Source organism: Leptonotus elevatus, chromosome 3, assembly GCF_054856555.1.
Source record: "Leptonotus elevatus isolate MCC_2025b chromosome 3, RoL_Lele_1.0, whole genome shotgun sequence".
Classification (NCBI taxonomy): domain Eukaryota; kingdom Metazoa; phylum Chordata; class Actinopteri; order Syngnathiformes; family Syngnathidae; genus Leptonotus; species Leptonotus elevatus.
In genome coordinates, this window is record NC_141241.1 from 17,425,419 (window position 1) to 17,438,069 (window position 12,651).

The window sequence follows — 12,651 nt, forward strand, 5'->3', positions numbered from 1 at the left end:
ACAAAAGAAGTCAAAAAAAATATTTCTAAAAAAAGCAGGAAAAAAAACCTTTAATAAGTAACTAAAAAATGTCCAAAAGCTAAAAAAGAAATCCCATCCATCCATCCATCCATCCATCCATCCATTTTCTGTACCGCTTGTCCTCACAAGGGTCGCGGGGGTTGCTGGAGCCTATCCCAGCTGGCTTCGGGCAGTAGGCGGGGTACACCCTGAACTGGTTGAAAAAGAAATCCCGAAAATTACCATTAAGTGTCCATAACTTTTCCATGCTACGACAGCTCTAAATTGTCTAGGCTAATGCGAAGCCTCTGTCCACATGCTGGCTGTCAAAAAGAAAAAAGAAAAATCCTCCCCTCCTCGCTTTTCCGCCCTTCTCTGCACGATACATGATGTGTATGCACTGATGGCTGACAACGAGGCACTCTAGATGTTTATTGTAAGTGTCAGAGACAAACAGAACTTCAAATTACACATCACACATTGACCGTGACTCACTTTTTATAGTGACATTAACAAGGTTACAGGAGCCTACAAGGGGAGGTCCTGCTGCTAATTCTGGCACAGTTAAACGTTCCAGGGGATGTTTTCTCCACTGCAGACCAAAAACAAGCTCTTTAGATACATTCAAACTAGTGTGGGGGGGAGGGGTGTATTAATCACACATTTGGCCTTGCCGTTGTCCTCACATATCTTTAAAGACATGCTCAGGGAATAGCATTATGTAAACAAGCGACTGTTTGCTTGGATAAACAACGCGATGTGGTGATGTGATTTGTCTAATGTGGCAGTGGCATGAGATGTAAATAGCTTCATTGCTGGAAGAGAGATGTGACAACATTAATCACTCTGTGAGTGTGTAATCAACTTCTTTTCTAGTCAAATTTTAACCACAATACCATATGCACTACCACTAAATATTTAGTCTCCATGTTGTTCAAATTGCATTCTGTTTTTCCGTTACAGCAGCTGGAAGGTTACTTACCTACTTTGTTTGTCCTCTGCAGGTGCAGAAACATCACTTATCCTTTAAACCTCCCACAAGTGAGCATCGTGTTCATTTTCGTGAATGAAGCCTTGTCTGTCATTCTGCGCTCCATTCACTCCGCCATTAGCAGAACGCCCTCCCATCTTCTCAAGGAGATCATTCTGGTGGACGACAACAGCAATAACGGTAATCAGCAACCTTTTACAGTTGATCTTGCCTGAGCACAGTGTCCATTGCCACGCCGAGTAAATAGGAATGCAAAGTGTACTTTCCCTTGCTCGTCTTTTTACACCACAAAACAGTAGCAATATATAGTGTCCCCATTGTTTGTCATATGAATAATGAAAGGCCCGGTAAAGTGAATTGAGATTGTTATTTTTTAAATACATTATACATGTTGGAAGATCATTACAAAGAGTTCTATCTAGTTCTCCATTACAGCATTAAACTGTTTTTGACCATTTCAGTCGTCCGCCCACTGTTGTTGTTTTTTTTTATGGTAGCACGTGAACACTTTGGAGTCTGTCATGAGTCGCCCCTTCGCGCTATATAAAAATTTCACAAAATGTTTATCCATTTTTGTACTGATTCCAAATTGTACGACATTAGGATTGGTGCAGGTTATGACATATTCCTTGTCACTGCATAAAGAAAAAGTGGGGCTCAGAATAAGTGCACAGTATGCTTGATGCACATTGTCTACCACCTGTGCTTCTGGCTGTGCAAGGCTGATTATAAAAATTGGTTTTGCAGTAATTTAAGGAAGCATAAATAGTTTCACCTATGTAATCAGTACTGCTCCTTTGGCCCATTTAATGTTGTCAATTTAAAATGTTTTTCTCTGGATTTAATTAATGGCTGACTAGCCCTGATTAGGATAATTGCCCCATGGCTCAAAGCTTTACTGCACATGTTTCTGCATCGAGGTGGCGGTAACTTATGATGGGGCTTCATTTATACAGATAAAACCCAATTATGTAAATAAGCCAAAATATCTCTACAACACTAATCAAGTGCTAGTAGTGTCATAAACTCATAATTATAGTAAACATTTGTTTGATGAACACACCTAGGTTATGAATAAAAAGTAATGAAAATAAGTGGCTTGTACAGATAGGTCGCGATCATTATAAATCATGGAACCCCGGTATCAGATTTGCATAGCATAATCATATTAGCAAATGAATGTTGCTCTAATTATAGTCTTCGAAAAGGAAGATCTTATTATACCTTTTTTTAGCTGAAGACCCAAATTGGAAATGTAGTTCCTTCCTGGAATAATGCATAATGTATTACCATAATATCAACGTATACTTTACATAACCGAAAGCTAAAGAACACAACAGGCATCAATCAAGAAGCCCTTTGCCAAGAACAATCAATAAAATAGCCATCCATCCATTTTCCTCTTCAGGGTTGTAGCGAACTGGATCCTATCCCGGCTGACATTGTGTAGAAGACAGACTACGCCCTGGATTGGTCGCCAGTCATTCAATCACAAGATACATACATATACCGTGTTTTGGAGTGGGGAATAAACCTATGTGGCTTGTACGGAAATCAGGGAAGTGAATCACGACACCATCAGTGACCCATTAAGAATAGAATACAACGTTATTTGTCTGTTTCAAGATAAACAGAAATTCATCTTTTAACACAGCTTTCAAATCGACACTTCAATCCAATTAAAATAGCTCTCAGCATTTTACTTAAAGGGGAAGTCAACCCAAATATATATATTTTTTTACAATGATGTTATATGTGACCTCACTAGTCTAAACATGACATTCTGATTAATATCACATTTGTGGAATATGAGTTAAATCAGGCCATTTTTTATCAATCTGAGGGGGGCGGCCATTTTGCCACTTGCTGTCGACTGAAGATGACATCACTGTTGCTCAGGTCTCAGGTAGCAACCAATCACAGCTCAGCTTCAGAAAACAGGTGAGCTGTGATTAGTTGTTGCCAGTACCGTGAGCAACATTGATGTCATCTTCAGTCGACAGCAAGTGGCAAAATGGCCGCCCCGAGATGGATAAAAACGGCTGGATTTTGCTTCATAACTCATATGTGGTTAGAGAGGGTAGTTCAGTGCTTATACCTCGAAGCTCACAGAAGAACCAAAATTCCTCCAGATCCTGCCGCGTTTAGAAGTGTATGAACACGTACCCTTATTTTCATTAACAGTGATAAAACCATATCTATTTGACTTCCAACCCAATTTGAAAAGGCACTGGGCTACTTACTTCCTTTTCAGTCGCTTCATAACCAGCATCAAATATTGACAAGACTGCACTGTAGAAAGTGTTTTTAATAATACACTCTCAAGGTCAAGCCTTTATAGGATAACAGTTTTTAAAAGTAAAAACCCAATTTAGATAGCCATTAGATGTTATCAAGACGGTGACTACTGGCCCAGAGAGAAGTTTGTTTACCCAAGTCAATAATGCAAAACATGTAGCTTGGCCTGCAGCTTGCTGGAGCTGAATGTAGATCAGTGTTATGTTATCTTAACATACTGGGATGACAACGATCACACTCCCACGGGCTCCTGATGGGCCGAGAGTAGTAAATATCTACTTTAAAAAGCATAAATGGGAGAATGCATAGCTGTCCGCTTCATTACGCCTCAAAAACGAGCATTGTGCAGCTTTTAATTGGCAGCCCCGCAGCAGCCTCCTTTAGCTCCTCCAGGTTGCCGAGTCACGATTTGACATTTTGCAGGTGGCAATCCACGCTGTTTACCACTCAATGTTGTCATGACAAAACTTGTGGATGGCATCTCACAAAAATGCCATTAGCCTATCGACCCGCAATGTAGCTGTCGTTGTGGAATTGTCTCATGAGCCACACAGCTAATGCCTTGATCAGACTGCAAAATTTTTTTGCACCGGTATTGGCCTGGTTTTTCTATCATGAATGATTTTCCAAGATCTGACCTGATGTATTTTGTTGACTCCTTTTGGTATCACATAATCCATCACCAACCATTTGGCGTCAGAGAAGCCATACGATGCCAAAATGAAAAGTCAAGCATAGTATTTAATGGTAGTAGGAGGACATAGTGCCATCATGAGAGACCAAATTTATCTGTCAGTCATTACGTTTGTCAACTGCCAGTGTCGCAGCTCACGTCCCACAGACATTAGCATGCAGGAGAACATGTAGCCGTCAGGGGGGAAGTACGGGGTGGGAGGAGGGCGAATATGCCTTGCTCATTCCTACTTAATTGGATAACGTCCCACGCTGTGGCTTGGGAAGTCTTGTCTGTGCGAGACTTAAACCTGTCACAAGATTTATGATTCGATAAGCCACAAATTCTATTAATTCCAATGAGGTGTTAATGTGAAACACTGAAGCAAAAGTGTGACAGTATCTACTCTATGTCAGTGTCACATCAGTGTGCTCTTATTTCTTAAACACTAAACTAATCCATGGAACAGAAAATTGCCCATCTCTACTGTGCTATTGTTATGCGAGAAGCGTAGAATTGGTCCAAGGTGAATTCACATTCAGAGGGTGTTAAAATATAGGGACATTATCTAAATATGTCAATTTTGTGACCAGTTACTATGATTATGACAATTATCGTCTTAATGTATCAACAAATTGTTTGATCTGTTCAATACAAAATTCAAAAGTCAAATCCATCCAAATCTTTTCACCATCTGCGCCACAACTTAGACCTTGCTTTTAGTTGTTCTAAAATCGAATCTAAATTCTATCACCTAATTATCAGGTGCGCCAGGGGTGTGTAATAAAAAATGCTCTTTGTCTACCGGAATGGCCAGCAAGGTGCAAAACTGTCTGCCAAATTCCCATACACGGTAAACTCGACTTGCCCTGGCATGAAAATGAAGATGTGCCAGTTTTTATCCCAAGCGTACGTGCGCCTGTCTACCAAAATGTCACGTGTATAAATTATGTCGGGAACAAATATGCACTCGAAAATGTATAAATAAACACCTTCAGGTCCAGTATTCATCCTTAGATAGTATTTTAGAATAGTACCTGTAGTAAGGGATTAAGAGAAAAAATGACCTTTATTGTACCAATTTTTCTAACAATATAGGCCTAAAACACTGTAGGGAAAATGGATGTGCAGTGCGAATACAACTGTCAGATTAAAAAGAAATCAATTGAATAGACAAGAGCCCAGAACAATTGAGCAACAATAGAAGGAAAATGAATTGCTACTACCCTACAGATGCTCTTTTCTTAGATTTCTAAAGAACAGCATTTGTAATTCTTTCCACCTATTCTTATATAAAAAAAAAAAAACAACAACTTCAATTGTGCTGCTGTGTTATGGATGTACAAAGACGGTAGTGAGCCAGTTCAACCACTGTTATATTGTTATTGCTCACTGTTGCCGCATCGAAAATGTATTATTGGATTTGCCACATGAATGCAAGTACCTGTTGCTCCTGCTCGGCTCAGTCCCACAGCCCATTGCTTTCCATCATAGTGACACTAGTTTATCATTAGTGAAAGATGGATGGCTGTTGGCCAGCAGTCACTCCTGCTTTAATGAACTGTTCCTTATTATGATTTGTTGTGAGGCATAACACGCCATCCTTCTTATTTCCCATTCACATACATACAGAATACCTTCATTACTGACAGATCTGAATTGATTAGAAGTACAGAAATCTGTTGGCGCTCTGGTGAAAATGAATAACTACAGTGGCTTTGCTATAAACTAAATGCAAAAAAATGAAAGGCCCTCAATGCTCTTTTTGACAAATTAAAATGCAAAGGGGAATTAAATGATATTAGCCGTGCACTTTCATTCCATCTGTAGTTTGGACTGTCTGGACAAAGCATAAATGTGAAATGTATTGTTGCATTTGTTGCTTCATAGGTTAGAAGGAAGAAACGCACAGCTTTCTTTCCATTTTTAACAGTTTGTTGGTTGAGTTTTCAAACAGGAAGCAACAATGACTCAATATGTGTTACAGTCATAATCCAAACAAACCAACTGTCCGCTCCACCTTATCTTACTCCCAGCAGTCCAGTAAAAATAAGATAAATAATGAGAAAATAAGATAAGAAAAATAATGAATGAAATAAATTGGGTCTGCAGCTACCTAATATGTTTAGAATCGAGCATCCCGTTGATTTATTGAGTAAAAATCATTTTGCATTATTTAACAAAATAACGTGCATATGAATATTTTTGTCCACTTGGGGTTGCCATTATCACGTTCCACTGTAGTATCTGTGACTTTGAATGAGTATGGCTTTAAAAGGCAGGGCCTGGCCGGGTGAGTGACGTGGGAGTCAGTAAGTGAGCGTGCTCATTACGTCTTTGTTTTCTTACCGTTAGTTCAATAAAATTATTGAAAGTACACGGGCACCTATGTCTATGCTTTACCACTTGTGGAGCATTACAATATGTTTCAACTAGCGTTATTAGGCAATACCGTATTAAATCCGCTAACATGCATTATGTTACCTTGTGTTGTTGATTGTATTCATGCTGATGTGGTGTTACGCATTGGACATTATTGTCCTTGTTAACCCTTGTGTTGTCTTGCGGGTCAAAAGTGACCCACTGCCTTGTTTAGCTGTAGAAAAAATACTACAGTTTTCCAACTTGAAACTTAATGACTTTTCCTAAATGGACCCACCCCATCATCAGAAAAAGTGACACTTTGTTTTTGTTTATCTTTCCATGTGGGCAGTACACCACTAGGGTACAATGATTGTCTTATGGGTCATTTCTGACCCGTGAATTATAAAAGCATTTAAACACCAAACAAAAGTTCAAAGGCCCCCACAAACTCACTCTAACACGCACACACAGGCACACGCACACACACACACACACAAGTTTGTTTTATTATCTTTGTGGGGCCATCTCATTGACATAATGCATTTCCTAGCCCCGTCCCCTAAGCCCAACCATCAAAAATGATTGCCTACCCCTATTCCTTACCCTAACCTCAACCATAACTCAATTCAAACCTAACCTCTAAAAACGAGTCTTGACCCTCAAAAAGAGGTCTAAACCCTGTCGGGCCCAGCAAAATGGCCCCACAACTCTGTGAAATCCCGAAATGTTGGCCCCACTATGTAACAAAAACAAGACCACACACACACATTTTCAGTATTGCAAAAAGTTCCTGGAGATGTCGAATGAAGTCAAGCGAAAAGTGTTGGTGAATAAACTTCCACCCACGTTCTACTCCAGTGGGCATCATTTTATTGGAGGAAATCCAACAGTATATACTCACATCACTGGACCGAAGAGGCTTCTGCAAATTTGAAGTTTATATGGATTTTTGGAGGCTGATGCCAATTTCGACATAATTCGGCAGAATAAAATCCAGTTAATTACAAAAAATGCGTAATGAATAAAATAACTAGTTTTTTGGTCCCCTAACACTTACAACAATAAAGATATGAATTACACGCAGATCATTTGACAGTTTTACATTACTTTATCCTTTAGTATTTATTGAACTTTACAATAGAGAGAAAAATTGCAGAAATCAGCCAAATTTATGCCATTTTTGGGGGGTCGAGGGACGATCCATTTCTTATGCTGTACTCTGTTGATGGGAAAAAACATATTTGCAAAAATCGACTGATTTTTGCCAATTTTCAAATAGTTAATATCTGCCCAAGTGAAGTCTGCCAGTATTGGTGAGCAAGCGCAAAAATGAAGATTTTAAGACTTTTTATTATTTTTTATTATTACTGCAGCTACATTATACACACATGAGTTATGCCCAGCAAAGTGACTAAATCATAAAAAAAATAAAAAATAAACATTTGAAAAGTGACTTTTTATTTGAGTTAATTACTTTCTTCTTCTTCTTTTAAAATGTTTATTGTATTTATTTTTTACCCTGATTGGGTTTAGACTTTTACCTTGCATGTTTGGGGAGGTTGGGGGGTTAAATCAGGGGATGCTGGTGATCTTTGCCAACTGTGGCCCTGTGAAGCCCTTTGAGCCTAAATCGAGCCAGTCTCAAGTTGAGGTACTATTGTATTTACGTCTTAACAGAGGATGAGTGATTGGTGCAATACAAGAACGTATTGTTATTGTATTGCACCAATCTGCATTGGTGTACTAATGCAGATCGGTGCAATACCAATCTGCATATACAAGTCAGATGGCATCAGATGGCAACTGCCTTGCCATCTGATGTCGAAAGTAAGTAGTACAATGCAGGCAAACATCATGTTAATTGTAGTGGCTAAAATATGGATGGTAGACCCACCCCCATAGTTTGGACATCCCTCCCCAACATCAAATATTTCAAAGGTAAACATATGTAATATAAGTAAGCAAAACGATGCAGGCGTATTAGAGCTTTGAATGCCATTTCAAATGTTATTTTCTATTTCCGAGCCAAATGGCTCACCCGCCCAACAAGGATGCCGTTATCCAGCAATGTGGCTCCAGCACTGCATGCCTGTGAAGCGCGCTAATGGTTCCCCTCGGCAGGCTTCCGGTGGTTGGCAAGTCACAGCAAAGCTATTAGGGAGAGACAGCCACTCAACTAGTTTGCTGGGTTGCATAAAAGGGACAACCCAACATGAACTCAAATGGTACAGTGCAGCCCTCTACCATGGCCCAACAAAAAACACTGCAAGCATCTTATTTGTGTTTGGACTTTTTCATTAGTTCTCTTGATTATTGCAAATTCCACCTTTGTAATCCATTATGTTGTCGATTAGTTGGTAAGCCTCAAAGCCTTGCGAAAATCATTTTCCCATACGGACTAATGTTACTGCAGTCACACACGCCGGATGGCGAGGAATCACGACGGAAGAGTCTGTGAATGACAGAGAACGTCCAAAGTTTGGGATCTTTCACGCTTGTGCGGTCTTAACATTCTCTTTACTCCCCTTGTCCTACGGGTTATAGCCATTATCCTCTATATTGAATTTGTTCTTATCATGCCTGAGAATTGTTTTTGGGAGCTTTGGAAGGGTTAGGTTGGAGGAATTTAGGTGGAGGAAAAATGCAACTTCAATTCGTACAACAGTCCATATTCTTATATGCGCGTGCGTGTGCGTGTGCGTGTGCGTGTGTGTGTTTTGTAGAAGAGCTGAAGGAGAAGATGGAAGATTTTGTGTCAGAGACCAACAGCGAGCGTCCGGGATTCATCAAGCTGGTGCGGCATGCCAAGCAGGAGGGCCTTATCCGGTCCAGAGTGAGCGGGTGGCGAGCCGCTACCGCTCCAGTCGTTGCCCTCTTCGATGCCCATGTAGAGTTCAATGTTGGCTGGTGAGTCTCTCGTGGTTCTGAGGGGATTTGCTGGAAATACATTTGAGTGGCTTCCTCCCCTCTGCCTAATGTGCCGGTAAACAAATACAGCATGATGATCATTTGTATTCAACCAGAAAGTGCATTTCAATGTGTTTTCAAATTGTTATTTAGCATTTTCATCTACGCGCACATTACACAAGGGCAGTTCCCATTAGTTTATCAGATGTGCAATAAATGAATTCATCTCTGTGCCCTCTCATAAGCACACGCATAATAATGAGGGAGATAAGAAGCCAGCGAACACAAATGCTCCAATTAAGCGTGCGCTCTCTCTGTCTCATTTAAAGGGCGGAACCCATTCTTCAGAGAATTCAAGAGGACAGAACTCGCATAATCTCCCCTTCGTTTGATAACATCAAGTACGACACATTTGAGATTGAGGAGTATCCGCTGTCTGCTCAGGGCTTTGACTGGGAGTTGTGGTGTCGCTACCTCAACCCCCCAAAGTCCTGGTGGCACAAGGGGAACAAAAGTGCTCCCATCCAGTAAGTGAATGTCACATCCTGTGTGTTTTTTGTTTTTAACTTAGATGCATTCATTAATGTTGGGACAAAATAGTCATTGTAATGCAGTATCGATACACCAGCAAGTGTCAATACTGTTGTACAGTGGATCCCCACTTACTTCAGGTTTTGCACCCATGGATTTTTTCCAGTTGGGTGTTTTAGGGGGGGTCAACCAATTTGTTCATGAACATTTTTTATTTTAGGTTTATTCCCATTTTTCAATCATTTTGTCGTGTATTTTTCCCCCAAATGCATTTATAATTGTTGTGAATTATATAACTATAGAAACAGGTGGATAGTGCTACTTATTCATATCCCACAAATGCAATATTAATCACAATACCGTGTTTAGGCGAGTAGAGATGCATAGAAAATAATATTGTCAAGAAGATTTCTGGCTTGTAAATGGTACAGAAAATGGATGGATGGTCTTCCACTTTAATAAGAAAAGTGGCACGTTAAAGAATTCAACAGTTGTGTATCATGATTAATTAATTGCGTTGTCTTTCGGTGTGCATGGCTTGACCACCAGGGAGCAGTATAATACAGTCAAGAAGTATTTTTTGCAGAGGATAAAGAATATATGCTGAGTATATACTATTTTTGTATTATTATGTTGAGTTGAGTTGAGTTCAATGTCGCCATACTGCGCTCCCATCTTAATATTTTTTGTTGCAAGTCTAAGCAAATAATAATAATAATTGGTCAAAGGACAATTCGGAAAAATATCTGAAAAAAAAAGACTTATGTCGGGTCACTCGTATCTCATGGCTGTCCTGTATTCCGCTACCAGTGAGAAAATGAATGAGTTGCTTTGTGATTCCCGACCTCTACGTGCATTATTCAAGCACACATTTTTCTTTTTCATCGCCAAGGTTACAGGCTTGCTCTTGTTTTGTTTTTGCGTTTACTGTATCAAAGTCAACAATACCGAACCGCATCCCCTTTCTTCTCGCAGGAGCCCCGCTCTGATTGGCTGCTTTGTGGTGGACAGGCTGTACTTTGAGGAGATAGGTCTTCTGGATGAAGGCATGGAGGTGTACGGGGGCGAGAATGTGGAGCTGGGCATTAGGGTGAGTAATGTTGTCACCTTGTGTGGCCATGGACCATTGTTCATCCATGAAATATGTGCAAAATTACCAAAGGTAATGGCACTTTATGGCTGTTTGTGGAGCAAGGTCACACTGGGAGTCATTTTTCACTTTCAGTAGCCGCAGTCTCTTAAGAAATATTGATCAGCTGAGTGCTTATTTTTTAGTCAGAAAAACGGACCCATTGGGGTTGCATACTGTGATTTGTGGTTAACAATGCCATTATTACTACATCAGTAAGGTCTGATAAAAGATTTGCATTGTGCATCATAATTGTTTTTGCATTGTGGTTGAGGATGCGTCACACGTAATTAGGTCCCCCTGTATCACCATTATCTGAGTCCATTTTTTCTTTTTTCTTTTTTTTTTGGTCAGCAACCAATTTTGGTCATGCGCCTCGCAACTGTGTCAGTTTATTTTTGGTGAAACACTCCTCTCAACTATATCGACATATACAATATATACAATATATACAATATATATTACGCATCCTACGGTGGATATAAAAAGTCTACACAACCTGTTCAAACTTGTTCTGTGAAAAAAATTATCAAACCAAGGTAAAACATTTAAAAACCTTTTTTAACCATTAATATGACCTATAGTCTGGTACAACTCAATTAAAAAAAAAAAACAACTTAGATCATGTGGTTGCACAAGTGTTCACACCTAAGGGATGTATGTGGCTGTGTTCAGAATTAACCAATCACTTTTAAACTCATGTTAAATGGGAATCAGCACACACACACACACTGCAACTTAAAGTGAACCTGAATCTACAACAGCTTCTTTTGGGTTGTTCTTCAATGCCAAACTTATTAAATCGTGCATTTGTGGACCTTGGTTTATGCATTAAAAACATCAAAATGGCGTTCCTCAAGCTGTTCACACAAGGTTGGAAGCATCCAATCATCCATGTAACTATTGGTTCTATAATCCAACCCCTGATTGGTTGAAGTGTCTCCTAAGTCTTGTTGTTCTTGTTTCTAATGTGATCGAGACATCCTCACATTAAATTGCTGGTGCTTCTTTTTTCCTCGTCAGCATTTTCCAAAGAAACAGACCAAACCCATCAATGTCGTAAAGTATGGCTGCATTAGTTGAATAGCCCTTCTAAATTGGTCTGACGATACGGCTGTAATAATAACCGTCTTCATTTCAAAAGACTGCTGCTCTGCGCTCACCATGCGCATCATCACAAAAGCACAGAGCAGCAAAATTGTACGTGTGTGGTAAAAGCGCCAATTCTCATGTTCAGGGTGATTGCACAGTTGAACTGTTTCGTAACAGAGCACAGGTTCTTTGTTGGTTGGGATCCTTCAATGAAAACAACATTTTACAGTTATTAACCTTTAGAGTGACTAATGTGATCTTATACAGATTGTTTTTAACCGCAACCGTGTACCGGGCATATTAGAGTATATTTTTTACACATGTGGAATTCTCTCATTACTGTGCCTTATTTTACTGCAGGGAAAAATTGACCTGTTGCACTTTAGTTAGCTGGACTAATGTAACACATTTCTCTATGAATTGCTACCAATACTACATTTACTGTATCAACTAGAAATTGCAATTGGGATCACAGGAAGAAAAAAAAAGTGCTGGCAGGCAGCAGCTCATCCAGCTCCATGGTCAGTCATGCTTGAAGCCACAAAGTGGCAGATATAATGATGTCATCTAAGTGTTATTACGATTGGTCAGTTGACTCCAAATCTCTACCGTATGCCAGAGTTATACTGTCTACCACATATATGGTTTACGCCATCCACCCCTAAT

General features: G+C 39.7%; 1 protein-coding gene across 1 annotated transcript in view; it reads left to right on the forward strand.

Annotated features, from left to right (window-relative positions):
- galnt18b (UDP-N-acetyl-alpha-D-galactosamine:polypeptide N-acetylgalactosaminyltransferase 18b) overlaps window positions 1-12,651 on the forward strand; it is a 69,526-nt gene that overhangs the window by 34,857 nt on the left and 22,018 nt on the right. The window contains exons 3-6 of the mRNA XM_086071684.1: window positions 1,005-1,171; window positions 9,050-9,233; window positions 9,563-9,760; window positions 10,740-10,854. Coding sequence (XP_085927810.1) covers window positions 1,005-1,171; window positions 9,050-9,233; window positions 9,563-9,760; window positions 10,740-10,854 — 664 coding nt within the window. The remainder of the gene's footprint in view (window positions 1-1,004; window positions 1,172-9,049; window positions 9,234-9,562; window positions 9,761-10,739; window positions 10,855-12,651) is intronic.